Genomic DNA, 17,957 nt, shown 5'->3' with positions numbered 1-17,957 from the left:
GATATATAAAGTAAAAACTGTTCAGAACACAGCATATGCTTCCCAAAGTGGGATAAAGATGATTTAAAAGCATTTATCTAAGCAAAGTGTTTGAAATATTTTAGTGTATTTATTGTAGTCTGTATTAGGAAAATATACAAAAGAAATCGTTAACTACAATATAATGTTTCATTTGAAAACACATTACTATGTTTTATTTTAGATGAGACTATTTTTTTAAAAAATAGTGGTTCAGGGGGCATTAGAAGAGGACAAAAACAAGTAAACAGAAAAATATCAAAAGCACAGGATTATTTTTTGTTACCATTAGATTTTGTCTGGACAACTTAATACTTTCCCTACTGGCCACTGTATGTAAATGGTTGTAGCTGAATCAGGGAAACACTGCTTTCGGGTAACTCTCCAACCAAATTCCAAAACATCAACCTCCTTAAAATTTACTCTAAAATACGTATGAGGTGTTAACACTAAAATTTTTTGCTTATTATGAAGCTATATATTTTCTGCCCAATTTTATAATATAAAATCATTAAATATCAGAATCGAAAGTGCATTTAGAGATCAAAATACTATAAACAATTCATTTTGTAGGTGATTAAGTTCTTCTCACTCAATCAGCCCATCAGTGACTAAGCTAAAATTTGAACCCAAGTATCCTAATTCTCTCTGCCTCTCTTCCTCACTGCCACTATTGGGAAATCTTGACTGGGAACATTTGGATGTGCAAACAGCGTTTTCTAATAGAACCAATTTCCAAACTCATTCTTCAGTTTTAGCCTATAATGACTAAATATACACAAATGAAATAGCTTACAAAAGTCTGGGTTCCTCAAAAGATTTTTTCACTGAAAGACATGTGAATCAATAAGTACCTTTAAAATGCAACAGGCTTATCATAAAAGCTAGGCTAGGACATAGACTATTACCAAAGTTTAAGCCTCAAAGGGTATTATTAGGTTATTTTTTGTTAATATCCCATGAGTTTTAAAACAACAGTTAACTTCACAGAGTTTTTAAAAAACAAAATAAACTGCAGATTACTAGCCTGCAAGCAAATATTCTGTACCAACCTCTCAAATCAAGACAAAATTCAAGGTAACAAAAAAATCAGAATAAAGCTAAAAATAATTAGGGCATGGTGAGAAGAGGATAAGTAACTAATTTGTTTTAGGAGCAAAATTATTTGAAGCTAAAAATAAAAATATTTCAGGAAGTGCCACCTCAATTCATTTTGCCCAGAAAAGATACTGGATATTCTTGCAAAGAGTATGGTAGCCTGGGTTGCAATGGGGTTTAGGGAAGCAGGAGTAAAATGCTGTTTTTGTGAACCTGATACCTGAACATCCCAGTGGGGTATTATGTCTGTTTAGACTCCAAGAAGCTGCTTTTCACATCTTTAAAAGACAGGCTGCCCAAGAGAGACAGGGTTAGAGGGGATGTTGTTTTTAATCCTGGAGTAAATAAGGCCTTCAATGTCCTACCCCTGCCCTGAGTGACCTGAGCCAGTTCTCTGCTTAGGGTCACTTAGTCACAGGAAGTTGATGCAAAAGGCCTGAGGTAGTTGTTGTTTGCCTTGTTTTGTTTTGTTTTGTTTTGGAGAAGTAGCTAGTTGGAGATGAGCAAGGCCGAGAAGATTCCAGCACCTTCACCACCAAATACAGGTTCTCCCTGCTGTTTTCATTTCTTCAAGGTCTCTGCCTGGAGGGGTCTTCTGCATAGCGGTACAACATCTTGCCTTGTGCTTCCCTAAAGAGGTTCGGTGATGGAGTCAGGGTTGGAGTTGGGAAGGAGGAAGGATGGAGCCAACGTCCAGCCCCCCACACTTGCACACTCACACACTGCCATCACACACCCATCTGCTTCTGGCAGAAGACAAGCTCTGACTTTTGGTCTTCTTAGGAAATAAGAAGAGTAAAAAAGGTTTCTTCTGTAGTTGTGATTTTTTTCGTAGTTCAGGGTGTGTGTTTGTGTGTGTGTGTGTGTGTGTGTGTGTGTGTATATGTATAAAACCATCTTGAGGCATACAGAAAAGAAAGGGAGAGAAGGAAATTGGATATTTCACTTAACCTATCTGGGTCTCAGCTTGCTTATCTGTGAAATGGAAAAGTAGAACTAAATGCCTTGATTTAACACCCTTATCTACGGTGGGGAAGGAGCTGTGAAAAGTGGTCCCTAGGCAGAGTCATCACAGCCCACTACCCAATGGATGGTGACTCCCACTGCCTAGAGCAGGACAGTCATTTCTGGGATCATCTAAGGGACATTTTGAAAGACGGTGTGTTTGCATCTGGCCTCAATTGTCACCGGAACGCGCGCGCGCGCACACACACACACGCACACACACTTATTTTCCCCACAGGTATTGTTTGCCTATGTGAACGAGTGGAAGCAGAAATCGCTCTTTCGAATTATTTAGGAAAGCCAACCCGCAATTATGCAAAAGTCTAGATAAGGCTTTCCGAAGCAGAAAGCAGCAGTGCGGGAACGCGGGTTTCCCCTTCTCTGGAGAGTACTAGCGCGGGAGGCTGTTTCTCTGTGTCCTGGTGCTGGGACACGACGCAATCCAATTCCAGTTCTCGGTCGGTTCTGCGGCTCTGTCCCCGGTTCTGCAGTGTGCTCTCTTACTCCCTCTCTCAGTAGTGTCCCCGGCTGTCTCCTTTCCTCCCTCTCCCTGTCCTCTCCCAGCCTCACTCCTCACTACCTATACCCCCCGCGCCTTACCCCCACCCTGGGGCGCTGGGTTCCACGCCTCCTCACGAGGTGTGAGCACCCGCGCTGGGCGCCCGTAGCGCGGCCCGCCTGTGTCACCACTTCCATCCGGCGGCAGCTGGAAGCCGGGAGAAGGAACCGCACCAATCCCCTCACGCTTCTCCCCGGACGTCTAATCCCATTAGTGCACCTGAAATCACAACCTCGGCCACAAACGCGCGCTTGTTGCGACCCCTCCGAGGGGGCCGCCGTGCAGCAGGAGGCACTCCGACGCCGGGGTCCCCAACCCCTCCCCCCTCCAAGTCCTAAACAGACTCGCAGAGCACACTTGATCTCCGAGTAGATGAGTGCACCCTGGGTTCATTGCTGCCCCTGAGGAAAAGCCGTCCAGGAACGGAGGCGAGAAGCTTCCAGAATTAGGCCAAGAGGCAGGGGGAGGGGTGATCCGGCGTCCCCGAGTCCAGCTGGGGAGAAAGGCGCCCTCGGATGCTCAGCCCAAAACAGCAGAAGACAGAAGCCGGTACGCCGTCGTCGCTGCGCCCCAGTCCGCGGGTCCTTGCGCTCCGGGTCCGGCTCCCGCTCCCGGGCTGCCACCCAACGCTGCCCAAGCCTGACCAACTCCCTCCGGCACAGGCTGAGGTGACCCCCAAAGAGAAAAATAGGATCGCAGTCAAAACTGGCGGGGATGGGGCACACTGGTGGGAGAGGGGACCTTTTCACCTTTTTCTCTTCCCAGGGGACACAGTCCCCCAAACCTACGTCCCTGCGCCAAACCAGGTGCGAGCAAACTCCGCGGACCCCGCCGCTGGAAGTGCATCCTGCCGGGACTCTCACTCGACCCAGGGAGTCAGCGCGCCCCAGGGTGCAGGCAGGCCCAGGGCTCTGGGTGGCTCAGGACACGGAGACTGGATCGCGCTGCAGAACACCGCCGGGACTCCGCACCCGGACGCGCACGGGCGACAGGGCACCCTGCTGAAAGGACTGTGCGATGAGAGGTTCTTATTTGGTAGAGTGGCCCTCCCAGAAGTGGCCGCCGACCTGCCAGTCAATGAAGTTATCCTCCTGGAGCTGGGAAGAAGGGGCGTCTCTCGGGGCTGTGGGCTCGATTGCGAACCGATGTGTTTGTGGCGTATACGTTTATTTCTCCTACTAGTTACCAGTTTTCAAATTGGCCCTTTCTCGCATAAATCGCCTGGAAAAAAAAAATGATGTTTAGCTAGCATAGCCATATTCTGACGTTAATTTTTTAAAAAAGACAAAGAAAGATGATATTTGTTTTTCATTTTTAAATAAGGGCACAGAAAAGCACGTTTTCAGATATTCACAAGTGAGTAACTACTCAGCAGGCGTCCTTCGGCTTCCTCTTGTTCTTTGCTCCTCTATGTTTTTGACGCTGCTAGAATTCTTTCTGCGCCGCAGGAAGCCTTCGATGTTTTCCTTATTCATTAGTAGCTCAATGAAATGTTAAAATATTTATTTTTGAATAATCAGTACAATTTTTGCCTGAAGGTTTTCACAAAATATGCCCCTTTATCCAGTCGAACGTGGATGCTAAGCATGGCCAGTGTGACTCATCCTGTTGCTTCAAAGGTAAATGTTTGCTATTAGTGACTAGAGCACGTTCACCAGACCTCTTCCAGCACTCAGTACTTCAACTATTAGTTTAGAACACATCAAACATGTATGCACTTGTGATTAGTTCCTAGAAGAATTTTCTACATTTTCAAGCTATTGTTAGAAGGATTTTTTTTCTTTTTGGTTGGTTTTCTGATCTAGACCAAACAGCATCTCATAAAATGACTCCAAACAGCATCTCATAAAATAATAACCCTTCACAGTTCAGTTGTTTATACTAAAGTTTAAAAGACACCCACCACCAACACCTCCATTTATATAGAACTGAAGCTCTAATATAGCAGTGCAAGCAATCTCGCTGCTTTAAGTAGCCAATGTCAGTTCAGGTTCTCTTGATGTATCTATATTTAATCCAATATTTCAAAGTCATTCTGACATAGTGCCACATTGAAATGTATATTGAAGTAGATCATTGAAATATATTTATGCACAATAAAATGTCCTAAAGCTGTCTCCTTTTCACTATTAGGTTTTTATTAAAAGACACCCTAATACCTAGTCATGTGCTGGCAGGTTTTATTAAAATGTGATAAGGAGTTTTAACTTCAGAAAAGCACATGAACAGTTTTAAAAGCACTTGCACCAAAGTCTATGTCTCTTGAACCAAAATCAGCTTGACTTCTCCACATCACACACATATATACACATATATATTTACATACACATATATATACACATAGATTTGTATACACATATATATTTGAGGGGGCATTGGGCTTATTTGTTTCTTAAGTCACAAAATCACTTCTCTATGGTAATAGTGATTACTTCAGAAAATATCACTGTCAAACAGAGGTCAAAGTTAGCTTCATGCCTTCCCCCCCCCCCCCAAAGCTTCCACAATGCTAGAGCTCTATAAATATTTTCTTTTTAAAATCACAACCAAAATGTGCACAATGTTTTTTAATGTTTGAGAGAACATCAAATGGTCTCTGCTATATGAAGGTGTCTGACTATGAATTTCACCCACACTTTCTACCACTTGTGCGCTCCGAGTAAAAACACTGAAGTTTCATATTTTCATCCCAAATTTCCAAAAGGGAACTGCACTAAAATTTTTATAATTAACAGTGTCATTTCCCCTCTCCTAGAGGTTTTTTTTTTTTTTTTTCTTGATTACCAAACAATATCACTTTCCAAATTCCAAGAACTGATTTGTGTATCCTGGATTATTGAGGCAGTAGATAGATTTAACTTGACTGTCAGACAAATTCACTCTTAGTGTTAAGCAACCACTACTGTTTTTTGTTTTTGTTTTTGTTTTTGTTTTTTGGGAGTTGTTGAATCTGTCCTATCTTCCTTTCTTCCTCTCTTTTCCCACGCTGTCTTCACAAGTTTCGGCATATGGGTACACACACATGCACAGCTGTATTCAGTGTTTTAGCTTTGTGCCTTAAACATTTGAGCCATACACCTATGATTGATATCATATCCTATCTTTGGATTTGAAAAAACGTGATTAGACCCCAAGACCTGTCCTGTGAGTCTAAGTTGGGTACTGTGGTTTTCTCTTGTTAGTTACCAGCACCAAATCATACCCCCAACCACCACCTCCCACCCCCATAAAACACCAGATTAAAGTTTGTCATCAAGGCTGCAGTTTTTCTATTGTCCAGTAGACGGCACAAAAGATCAAGCCTTCAAATGTTAAACAATTCAAGGCTGCTGTGGTTTGAAGTGTGTGTGTGTGTGTGTGTGATGTTCTTTAAAATAGCTAACTAGCCAGCATTGTATCTGTGAGGCAGAGAAGTACCGCAAAACTTAAGATAACTCACTAAAGTTTTGAAATGTAATGATACAAAAAGGTTTTGTATATGTCAACAAAATGCTGCTTCAGAAAAATACACTTATAAATAAATTCAGAGAAAAATGTTATTGAGAAATTTATTATTTAAAAGTTATCTTTATAGAAATTAAAGTGAGAGAAATTACAGGACATTTTATTTTTAATTAAAAATAAAGAAAGTATCTGCACCATGAGACTTGAAGTTTCTAAAGTGGAACTTTGCACGATGCATCTGTGTTTTTTATTGCATTTAACATACAACTCAGTCCACAAAATTGAAGATTGTATTTCAAATGCACTTACACATAAATGCATATATAATAGGTACTTGGGAAGGAGAATAAATTCTCTCAATGAAGTTTTGTGGGATAGCTTTTGGGGGATATTGGAGAACGAGGCCACTAGAAATAACAGTTAAGACTTTGCCTCTTTCAGAGCAATGCATGACTTTGGCTAATATTTATATTTTACTAAAAGGCTTCTATTTCCTTTTCATTCTGCAGACACTCCTTATGTAGAAGTTTGGGGGAGAGGGTAAAGTGTGGGCTAATAACTCATTTCCCAGTTAATTTTATTAAGAATTTATAGCACTGTTTAGAAAGTTTTAAGACAACCATAAATTTTATTAGGAATACTTTATTAAGCCCTCCATTTAATTAATAAAAGACCTCTATAACTTCTGAAAATGTCAGAGCTAGTAATTATGTTAACCAGTGTAGTATTTTCCCCCTCTAGAGACCAAAGCATTTTAATGATTTGAAATAGAATAGTAAGGAAAGCACCTCCCTCTCACCTCCCCCCCTTTTTTTCTTAACTTTTGCATCATCCAGTCAGAATATAGTAACTTAGGTATTTTCCCTGCAACCGTTGGAGAGCCTAAGCTGACCTCTCATTGACTTCTGAACTGGACCCAGACATTCTTTGTTTTCTGAAACAAAATGCAGTAAACAAATCTTTTAGTCCTTATAGCCTGTAACGCTTTGGAGCACTTGATTAAAGTCCTCCCTAATCCTCTCAGTTAACCCCCTTTGATATCACCTAACCAGGTTTCCCCCTTTAATAGATCTCTCAATAGTTTATTTCACTTTTCTCACAGCCATTTATTAGCTTTGACTTCTTGGTACCTTTCTCCTATCACCTCCAGGCTCTTATCTCCAGCATTCCTCTATTATCTGTACTAGATTTCAAATCTATTTTCTTTAAACTGTCTTTCCCTCCCTCCTCTTATTTCTGCTTTTTTGAAATGCAAATGCTAATGAGGGGGAGAGATGCAGAGGATGAATGTTTTTGAAATACAAACACCAAGCCTCCACACCACAGGACAACCTAAAAACCAATCACAACATGTCAAGGGACATCTTAAAGTTTGGTGGCAAATGATAAATCCTTATCATTTTGTGAACACAGCTGCCAAACTCGATTGATTAACAGGCTTTTGTTTATTCTAGGCTGGCAAATACACACACATTTTACCTTAAGAGGTGCCTCTTTTAATTTCTGAGGGTTTTGGAGCTGACTCATCAGTGTGACCTTTTGGGACAAAAGCCTAATTTAGGGTATAGGTCTTTCCAGAGGCACAGTTCCTTATAGAATATAAAGTCCGGGGAGTTCTCCGAGATGACTTTACCGGCAGCTCAGAGGAGCACTGAGGGCTTGAAATGCCTCCATATAGGAGGGTGTAAACAATGGAGACCAAGGGCCCAATCTGCCTCCTTTTGTCACCGTTCTCTGTCTCTGGAAAGATGCTCCGAGATAAGAAGGAAAAGAATAGGCCTGAATCGCAAGAGCTAGGGCCAAGTGCCAGAATTTTTCACCAGGCCAAGTTTTCGCAAAATAAAAGTGCTATTGCCTTAAAAAAGCAAGTATCTGAAATAAGTTAGAAATAGGTGCTGTCACAAAATGGGCAAAAATATCGAGAGTAGTTTACTAAGATACCTAGACCTGTCCCTCCATTTTTTTCCTTTTAATAGATGATTAATTGCTGCCCTGCTAAAGGAGTTTTTTTTTTTTTCCTTTTTTATGGCTACTATATTGCAACTCTAGACATCCTCTGTGCAATTTCTCTCAGCAAGCCCCAACTGTAATAACTGTTTGCTAATTGTAAAATCCTTATCCAGAATGAGGTTTGGGCAAACAATTTGTACTACTGTAATTACATTGTAAAAGTGTTTAGTCCCTTGATTGTTCAGAATTAATTGTATAAAGGCCTAGAAGTTGTATTAGGTTCACAGTTAAAAATGGAAAGACTGTGTGTGTGTGTGTTGGGTGGGAGGTGGGCACTTTTCAAAACTACTGAGTTGATTTTAAGTCCACAAACTCAACCTACCTCATTCTTTAAGGAAAATTTGTGTGTAGGTTATTTAAAGTACATTTTTATGGTTATCTAGCACATCATGGCTAAAGCATGCAGTAGTCTAGTCTTCTCCTACTTTGAAGATTTTGGTTATGTTTGCAAAGGGTGACTCACCTGAACCTTCTTTTTTCATCAGTGCTAGAAAACAAAAGAAAAAGATTACTGGAAAGCAACAATACAAAATAAATCCTGTTGTCAAATATACACATATATACTGACCTTTTCCAAATTTGAAAACTTGGCCGCAGAGTTGTGGTAACTCCAAGCCCCGTTACCTCTTTGCCTAAGAACCCCTGAGGCTGTTAAAGACTACAGTCCTCTAAGTGTATTTCGCAGTAAATTTCTCTCAGTTAAATTATACTTACACAATTTCCCTCGCAGTTCATTTAAGGATCGTAAACGTAGGTATGTCCTGTCGGTGTTTGGTTTGACCCCCACCTCCTACCCACGCTTCTCCCTCTTACTCCCGAGTCGCGCAGACGCCTGGTAGGTCTGCTGCGGGGACTAGGATCACACCCCCGCGAGCAGCCGTCGGAGGCGCTCAGGTATCTGCCGAAGTTGGTTGGGATTCCGGGAAGGGGTCGCAGACAGCCAGCCCAGCTTAGTCCTCTCCCTAAGCGGTAAAGGAGTGTGCTGCTTGGCCTAGCCAGCGCAGCCTCCCAAGGATTAAACAGAAATCGCCTTCCTGAGACCGGGAGGTTCCACCTTGGCATGAAATTCTGCTTCCAAGTTCATGTTGTGGGACCCGGGGGGCGCCGATGGGGGTGTCGGGGGAGGCCGGGAAGTGCGGGTAGGGGCATAAAGGCGCTGGTAATGTACCTGGCTGCCCACCCCCCTCCGTCCCGAGCTTTTATTCGCGGGCCTGTCTTAACCTCCCAAGTGATGTTTCAGGGCGTTTGTGCCAGAAAACCTACACATGTATGTGGTGGAAAAAACTAAAAGATCCTGAAACTTAAGCGTCAGAAAAAAGAGAGGGAGAAACAGAGAGAAAGAAAAAAGATAGAGGAAGCAAATGATAAGGGATCCTGGAGATGGTTTAAACACACACACACACACACACACCTCTTTCAAGGCAAAGCGCTTCTGAAGGTTTTGGGAGAACGTGTGTCAGCCTTTCAGGCACACAGGGTGCCAGTACGGAGTTGGGGGCGGGGAAGGGTGCAGTGCAGGAGGCTGGGAAGGCTCATCTGCTCGGCTTTACGGAAACGCTCCACTGTTGGGGGCAACCAACCCCGCGTTGACTCCTGCGAAGGCTAAAGGAAGCGATAGATGTCGCTTAAGGAGACTACGGACGCTCGGTGGAACTTCATTCCAGACCTGTGTTCTGATGCTCGCCCTGTGTCCCCTGCTCCTTGGAAGCCCACTCTATAGAAACTTTAGTCGTACCTCGCAGACGGGCGCAAATTCTCTTTTACTTTGCGCTTAAGAGTTGGCTTCAATGTATTTTGGAGGTCCTAACCTTTCCCAAACAATCTCCGGATGAAGGGACACCCCCAATCTTTCTCAAAACTCTTCCCCCTACCTACAACCCCGCGGGGGTGAGGGTTCAGTCCGCAGCTGGCGAGTGGGACGTGGGTGGGGGCGATGGGGGCGCGGGCGGGCTGCTTGGAGGGAGTCAGCCTTTTGGCCACCTTCAGGGCGGGAATAGGGACTGGCAGTTTGCATTCCCCGCAGATCGAAGCTCCCTGCTGATCGATTATTTGATAATTGATTTTCCCCGCAGCCAATGCGCTGCGGCCTGGGCGGGGGCGCCTCCTGATTGGCCGAGCACTCCTCCACGGCTGCCTACCGAGATTTGGGTGAGCTCATTTTCCAGTCGACCGCAGGGGGAGTTTTCTGCGAGGTTTCAGCTGGAGGGAGGGGGAAAAATCCTCTCCGAGCCGAGCGAACTGCGAGCCCTGCTTGTGGATGTGAGGTTTCCAGCCGCTGGTCGAGCTGCTGCGGCTGAGCCATTTCGGCAGATCAGAGCCCAGCGGACAGAAATATAAATACGAAAATAACGCCACTAAATATAATCACAAGGGAGAAGCTTAGAGCGGGAGAATAAAGGGGGGGGGGATTAAAGCTCAGGCAATAGGTGTTAAAGTTAAAAACAAAACAAAACAAAAAAACAGTGGCTGGTTGGAGCCTCCGAGTTGTAGGTACGGGCAGCTTTTGTTTGAAATCTCAGCTTCCGAAGCGGATTTATTTTTCTCTGGCACTGGGAGGTTTCGCCGAGCCGGGTTGGGGACGGGAAAGGAGCGCCGGGAAGGATGTCTGGGGTGGTGAGGGCAGAGCGTCGCTGGAGAAAGAGATAGGGGGGCGCGAGGTTCTTACAGGCCCGGGAGAGGTCGAGGCTGGAGCCCCCTCCGCGCCTCTAAGACAAAGGCAGCGGTGGCTGCAGCCCGAGCCTAGCACTCCGGCAGCGTCGCGCCGCGCCCTGGGCGCACGGCCGCCTCACCCCGAGCGGGTCGGAGAAAGAGCCTCCCTCCCAGCAGCTCCCCGGCCCCTGCTCCACCCTCGAGGTCTGGGCTGCTGCGAGCCCGAGCTGGGTTTCGCTTTCCGAAGATCATAAATAGCTTGGTGTTTGTAAACAGGCGCTGGGGGCACATTCCCCGCGCTCAGCTCATTGTTCCCTCCCTTCCTCTCTACTTCGCGCTGGACGCCTAGGCTCGGGCTGGGAGCCGCCGGGGCTAGGAGGTGGGGGAGTCCAGACCCAAAGTGACAAAATGCTAGCATTTTCTTTTCCCCAGGCGGGCGTCCACCTCTAACAGCAAAGAAACCTCTAAGCTGCGTCTGCAGAAAGCCCGAGCCACCTCCACCCCACGTTCTCAGGACTCCTTAACAGAGGTTTCCCAGCCCGGCTTCTCCCTCCTCCTTCGCCTCCAAGCTCCGGGTTTGACTTTTCTCCTTGCAGTGTTTAGTTCTGAGAATTCAGTACTTTGCGCATCACTCCCTGCCCCGAAAAACACTGGCCGACCCCAGTAATTTCGAGGAATGTCATGAAGTCTATGCACGGAGCCCTGTGCAAAATAACTCCCGCTGCTGCCTGCCCGGCGTTGATTCCCAATTTATTTCAAGAGAGTCGGCTTTGGGGAGAGAGTCTGCAGGGGGAGGGAGAGAAAAGAATACTGAAAATAAAGCCGGCGGCCGCGGGCTACTGCCTGCGTTTGTGTGCGTGTGCCCTGGGTGTGTGGTGTTTGTGCCTGGGCGTGCGATTTAATGGAGCGCCTCTCTGCCTCTCCAGTGCGGCCAGAGCTCGCTTCGCGCACCCACCCCTGCCGAGGAGCCTACTTGCTGCAGCCCAATGCATTGTGTAAGACGCGACCTGTTATGGCCACCACTACTTCCGGGTTCTAGCATTCTGGTCGGAATCCACCTCTCCGCCTGTGCAACACACACTTTACACACGCACGGGGACTGCAAGCGGGCAGCATCGATCGTGGCTCCTTTAAGACAAACTCAGACAGACATTTTTTTTAACCCTCCTCCTCTAATCTCCCTCCAGTGCAGCACTTGCAAAGAGGGAGAGAGAGAGAGAGAGAGAAAGAAAGAGAGAGAAGAGAGAAACTGATTAGGAATTAGGACTGATTCAAGGGAAGCGAGCGCTAGGGCTTTGTGCATTTGAATATTAACATTTGAGGTGTTCTGACCAGAAGAAGACAGAGCGGATGATCATTCATTCACCACGTTGACAACCTCGCCTGTGATTGACAGCTGGAGTGGCAGAAAGCCATGAGATTTGGTAGTTGGGTCTGAGGGGCGCTCTTTTTTTTTTTTTTTTTTTTTCTTTTTCTTTCTTTCTTTTTTTTTTTTAACCGATTTTTGGGGGAGAGAAGATCTGCTTTTTTTTTTTTTTTTTTTTTTTTTTTTTTGCTTTTTTTTTTTTTTTGCCCCCGCTGCTGTCTTGGAAACGGAGCGCTTTTATGCTCAGTGACTCGGGCGCTTTGCTTCAGGTCCCGTAGACCGAAGATCTGGGACCAGCAGCTCACGTTGCTGGAGACGTTAAGGGATTTTTCGTCGTGCTTTTTTTTTTTTTTTTTTTTTTTTCCGGGGGAGTTTGAATATTTGTTTCTTTTCACACTGGCCTTAAAGAGGATATATTAGAAGTTGAAGTAGGAAGGGAGCCAGAGAGGCCGATGGCGCAAAGGGTACGTATTAAAAAACAATTGTGGAACTCAAATGTGAGATTAAATTGAAACGTGGCCGAAAGACACTGCTAAAAAGTTTCCTTTTTTTCTCTCTCTCTTTTAAAAAATGAGGCTCCTAAAGCAGTGGCCTAAAGCGAGAGGATTTATTCAATGTATTTGTAGACTTATGTATGTTACTTGGAGTTGTTAATTAAAGGAATCAATTTATCTATAGATTCCTAACGAGCAGCTATATAAATAAAAATGCAAGCTCAAACAATCATCTTTTTTTTTAAACTAGATACCTAATGCTGTAATTTGAACATTCAGAGATCAGAAGTTTAAAGTTATGTTTAAACTAAAATATGCAGCTGGAAACTTCTGATATGTTATTGATTATGCTCATCTTTAATATCACTAGAAGTATTTAGCTTTTTAAAGGAAATAACTTTGTCATAGTATAGCCAATTTTTTTGGTCAGAAAACATTCATCTTTTTATAGTAATTTCAATTTGTATAGATTTGTATACAAGGCAATATTTTGCAAGTTTCTCTTAGATAAGCCCTGTACTAATTGAATACTAAGCACACAGTTACTCACTTTAAAAATGCAATACTAATTTCCCCATATTCCTTTTTCAATGGAAATGCAGTGAGAGTAAAGTGAGACAATGACAACCCAACTGAGGTAGTTTCTTAAAAGAAAGGGGGTCTACAAAAAGCCTTCCTTGCATAATTTGTGTCCTGGCCCTCAAAGCCCTGTTTGCAAAAGAAAGTTACTAGGCTGACACATTTTTCTTTACTCCTTTGGTTCAGGCAAATGTCAGCGTTCTTCCAAACTCTTTTCACACCTCTGGCTTTAAGGAGATGAAAGTGGCAATTCCTCCTTTCTTTGAAAATCATTTCACTCTCAGCGCCTCCAAATCTTGGGAAAATAACTTGCCTGGAATGAACCAATTAGAAAAGTCTAAATAGCTAAATTTCACACACACAAAAAATAATGACAATCAATATGAAAGTAGTGTTTTGTTTTTTGTTTTTTGGGTTTTTTTCTGGAAGAGGAAGATGGGAGGTTCTCTGTGCATTTGCTTTTGAATTTGCTTTAAACCTGGTGAGTAACATTTGCCTCCTTGACTTCTGGTCTGGAAAAAAAGTTCATAAGAGTAAACAAGAAAATAGAATATTAGCTGCTTCAACTATAGATTTTTCTTTAACTTTGGGGGTGGGGAATTGCCCAATTCTAAATTCAGCTCTGATGTTCAGGAAAAGCTACCCTTCTTTGAGTTTCACTTATAAGGGGTCCGTTAGTTTTGTATAATTAGCAGAGTTTGTCTTGGAAAGCAAAAGAAATGCAGTGTCTTGCAGGACTGCCTAACCTCACGCTGGCAGGGAAATAAAATGAAAAGCCTGTCTAAATTCACGTGCTTGGCGTAGCTGTTCCCATCATAACTTTTTTTTTTTTAATTCCCCCTGATGTGAAGGGGCTGTGAAACTAGGCGGGTCTGCTGCAGTGTCCTGGCACGTTTTATTACTGTGATTTTGAATTTCTTCCTCCAGAGACATGCCCGTTTCACCTTCCACCCTCCGGAGAATGCTCTTTCTGTCCGTCTTTCTTCTTTCCTTCTTGCCAAAGGAGCCTGAATTTCTGAACTAGTTGATAGGGACACAAGTTAAGGCAAGATCATTCATCCCAGATGAATCTCGCTGAGAATTCTATAATTTTTACTTAAGGCCTTAATTTTAAAATAAGAAAACTCAGCTTTAGAGATGAAAGGCCACCGAATTCCGGGTGGAAGGATCCAGCTGGACTGACCTTATATAAGCTCGGTGCCTTGCCGTTCTCCCATTTGCCCGCCTGGCCTCCTGAACCTTCTTTTTCTCCTGTTTGTCATGCAGTACGACGATCTACCCCATTACGGGGGCATGGATGGAGTAGGCATCCCCTCCACGATGTATGGGGACCCGCATGCAGCCAGGTCCATGCAGCCGGTCCACCACCTGAACCACGGGCCTCCTCTGCACTCGCATCAGTACCCGCACACAGCTCACACCAACGCCATGGCCCCCAGCATGGGCTCCTCTGTCAATGACGCTTTAAAGAGAGATAAAGATGCCATTTATGGGTAGGTACAATGGGCAGCAGGTTAACTAGTTGAGACTCAATGGTTCCCTCTTTCCCTGTGCCCTTGGTAAGAGGAAAGTCAGAGTTCTCTGGATTGGAGCTACATCTTTGGTGACTTTTCATTCACATTGCATGGAGAATTTGGGGAGGTGACCTGCCATCCCAGAAGCCCTACATCTCCATACACACTCTGTGCACATTCAGTGCCCTGCTCCACCATGGCAGTGCCCGCAAGGGGGTCCCAGATCAGAAGAAGCTGGCTGAAGGGCCCTTGTCCCCTCTCACACTCCCTCAGCGGGCTGGAGTCCTCCCTCGCTCGATTTCGCCGGAGAGCGTTAGGGGTTTCTAAATGTAGGCGCCTTTGTGCTGGAACGAAACTTTTAGTTTAAGGGAAAATCTCTTTTAAGCCACTGATTGTTCTGACTTGCTAAGTTTACTCAGCAGCCCTATGCTGGCTCTGCCACTGCACAATAAAACCAAGGCAGGACAGTTGCAGGTCAAGCAAGGGGGAACATGTTTTGCATTTAGGGAGTTTGACCACTGAAGTCAAGGAGAGGAGCTTGCTCTGAATTGTTACACACATTAAGAAACTTCTAGATGTTTTAGCACTTTGTGCTCAAATGTGAAACCTGCAGGATTTAGAAATAAGTAAATTCGGGGCGCTCTTCCTCGGAGGTTGTTTTCTGGCCGCGGTTTACAATGCTTTCTCCTCCGCCATTCGATTAGACCTGGACTAGTAGAATCCTTTGAAACTCAGTTGTGCCTACTGTGTGCCGATGAATTTGGGAACCTTGTTTTACTTTGCAGAAACTTTTATTTCTATTTATTTATTTTTAAAAAATCAGAACCCACTGACCCTCCGTGGCAAAAGAATATATATATATTCTTTTTGCTTTATTTTCTGATCCCTTGTGCGATGGGCTTGTTTAAATCCCACCGTTCTGTCCACAGCGTTAACTACAAGTGGTTTAGGCTCTGGGACCGAACATTTGGGGAAGCTTTGTAAAGGACCCCAAACTGTTAAATTCCCAGCTGAGCAGTGAGAGCTAATAAAAGACTTGAGATACCTCCTTGGGCATTAGAAGAAGCCTTTCTTTCTTCCCTTCTTCTTCTTCTTCTTCTTCTTCTTCTTCTTCTTCTTCTTCTTCTTCTTCTTCTTCTTCTTCTTCTTCTTCTTCTTCTTCTTCTTCTTCTTCTCCTCCTCCTCCTCCTCCTCCTCCTCCTCCTCCTCCTCCTCCTTTCTTTTTCTTTCTTTTTTATGGGCTGAGACAAACGACATCTAGGCCCCTCGCAATACTAGCTGCTTTGCCACTTCGCAGAGACAAAATGAAAGGCTGTACCGCAGGAACATTTGAAGGAACTTTCTTTGGGGGGCGGTGGGGGCCATCTGCGAAGGGAGGGGAGTGTGCGAGGAGCTGAGGAGGAGCCTCCCGGCTCTCCGAGGGTCTTGGGGTTGGGATCCCTAGGTGCAGCCCGTTGACAGTCGGCCCCACGGCCATGGACGTCCTTTCCCCAAGTTAGCTGAGCGCCTGCACCGAGATCCCCCGAGCCTGGGCTTCGCGCGGCCGCCTAGGAGGAACCCGCAGGAACCAGCCCTCCCCACCCCTCCGCCCGGCGCCTTTCTCCTCCACCAGATCCTGGATGTGCAGTGGAGGGGACTAGGGCTTGTCGGGTGGGAAACTTAATTCAAAATGGCTGCTGGAAACGCTTGGGTTTTATTCGTAGCAAATGTTGCCAATTTCTCCGGCCAGATACGCTAAACCGATCCTCAGATACCGTCCATGGCTCAGGGCCTCCGACTTCAGGGCTCCAGGAGGAAGGGGAGGTGAGCGGTCACCTGGGTCGGGGGGCGGGGGGGGGGAGGAAAAGGAAAAAAGTAGATGACACAATCCGAGAGGGGGTCTGTTCCTCTTGCTCCTCCGGCTGTTTTTCTTGGGCACCTTTTTCCATTGACTGGGGACTAACCATTATGTTGTTTGTGACTGTTGTATTTTCTTGCAGACACCCCCTCTTCCCTCTCTTAGCACTGATTTTTGAGAAATGTGAATTAGCTACTTGTACCCCCCGCGAGCCAGGGGTGGCGGGCGGGGACGTCTGCTCGTCAGAGTCTTTCAATGAAGATATAGCCGTGTTCGCCAAACAGGTCAGCAAAATAAATTTAAAAAGTAAAAGAAACAAAAGGAGAGCCCCCCCTTCCCCAACACACAAACGCGCGCGCGCGCGCGTGCACACACACACACACACACACACACAGGGCACACTTTCAAAAGTAGCCAGCACATAGTCGGCCCTAAGCCATGAGTGTTACCTCCAACCTCAGATTTTCTTTCTGTCTGAGTGTCTGTTTGCAGATAACTTAAAATCACCCATCTGCATCCCCACTCACCCTCCAGAAAGCAGAGCTCACTCTGCAGAATAAAATCTAGAACACCACGGTTGTAGCTGCTGTGGACTTGGCGGGCTGAGCAGCCTCCCTGAGAACTGTAGTTGCTAGTAGAAGACTGAGCTCTGGGCTTGTTTTCAGCTTATTTAATTCACACTGAAATGTTTCTGCGCGGGACGAACTCGGTGTCACCGGGACCCTCCCGGAGGGTTACATCCTGCCCCCAACAGGGTAATGAGGCAAGAAACTAGGAAGGCGACCAGATTTCAAATTTTTCTTTCTTTTTTCTCTCCCCTCCCTCTCCCCTTCCTCTCCCCTCTCCTTCTCACTTGTATTTAGATTCGCGCAGAAAAACCTCTATTTTCTTCTAATCCAGAACTGGATAACTTGGTAAGAGCGGACCCCTATTCCCCCCCCACCCCCCACCTCCCACCTCCAGCGCCCCCAGCTTTGCTTTGAGAGCCCTGAGATTTCTAGACCGGTCTTCCCGTGCCTGCAGGTTGGCTGCAAATGTTTCTGTCCACGGACAACTGGTCCGGGACAAGATCCCGGGGAAATAAATTCATCTCGAGAGGGGCCGGGCGAGCGGGCGCTGGGAAACGCGAGCTTTTGTTTTTTATGACAGCCGGGCTGTGCAGCTCTAATCAGCGCGGGGATTTATCTCCCGGCCTGTCAGCGTGTGTGCTTAAACTTTGCGGACTTCCCAGCCCTCTAAGTCCCATCACGAGGGCAGCCACCGGACAAGAGCCCCCAAACAACCAGTTTGCCTGAAAGGCGTAAGGAAGGCAGCAGAAACTTTGCAATGGGAAAAGCCACAGTTTGAGGGCCATTTGAAATATTTTTCTGTCCGGTCCTTCCAA

General features: G+C 45.4%; 1 protein-coding gene and 1 long non-coding RNA gene across 8 annotated transcripts in view; one reads left to right on the top strand and one right to left on the bottom strand.

Moving 5' to 3' along the window:
* The first annotated feature begins 12,367 nt into the window (after window positions 1–12,367).
* MEIS1 (Meis homeobox 1) overlaps window positions 12,368–17,957 on the top strand; it is a 139,586-nt gene continuing 133,996 nt past the window's right edge. For 5 of the 7 annotated variants that reach the window (XM_030921493.1, XM_030921497.1, XM_030921492.1 and 2 more), the window contains exons 1-4: window positions 12,368–12,613; window positions 14,489–14,715; window positions 16,716–16,857; window positions 17,437–17,487. In XM_030921493.1, coding sequence (XP_030777353.1) covers window positions 12,602–12,613; window positions 14,489–14,715; window positions 16,716–16,857; window positions 17,437–17,487 — 432 coding nt within the window. In that variant the 5' untranslated portion in view covers window positions 12,368–12,601. Of the gene's footprint in view, window positions 12,614–14,488; window positions 14,716–15,987; window positions 16,540–16,715; window positions 16,858–17,436; window positions 17,488–17,957 lie in introns of those variants that run through there. The other 2 variants (XM_030921494.1, XM_030921499.1) reach the window with 2 other exon arrangements.
* Window positions 13,603–15,885, bottom strand: LOC115894316. Its single transcript, XR_004054415.1, has 2 exons — window positions 15,782–15,885; window positions 13,603–14,684 (listed from the first exon to the last, which is right to left on the bottom strand). It is a non-coding gene; the product is annotated as an uncharacterized LOC115894316 (long non-coding RNA).

The sequence above is a fragment of the Rhinopithecus roxellana genome, chromosome 17 (assembly GCF_007565055.1).
Source record: "Rhinopithecus roxellana isolate Shanxi Qingling chromosome 17, ASM756505v1, whole genome shotgun sequence".
Lineage (NCBI taxonomy): Eukaryota > Metazoa > Chordata > Mammalia > Primates > Cercopithecidae > Rhinopithecus > Rhinopithecus roxellana.
The sequence above is the reverse complement of the archived record's forward strand: the minus strand, read 5'-3'. Positions and strand labels throughout refer to the sequence as shown.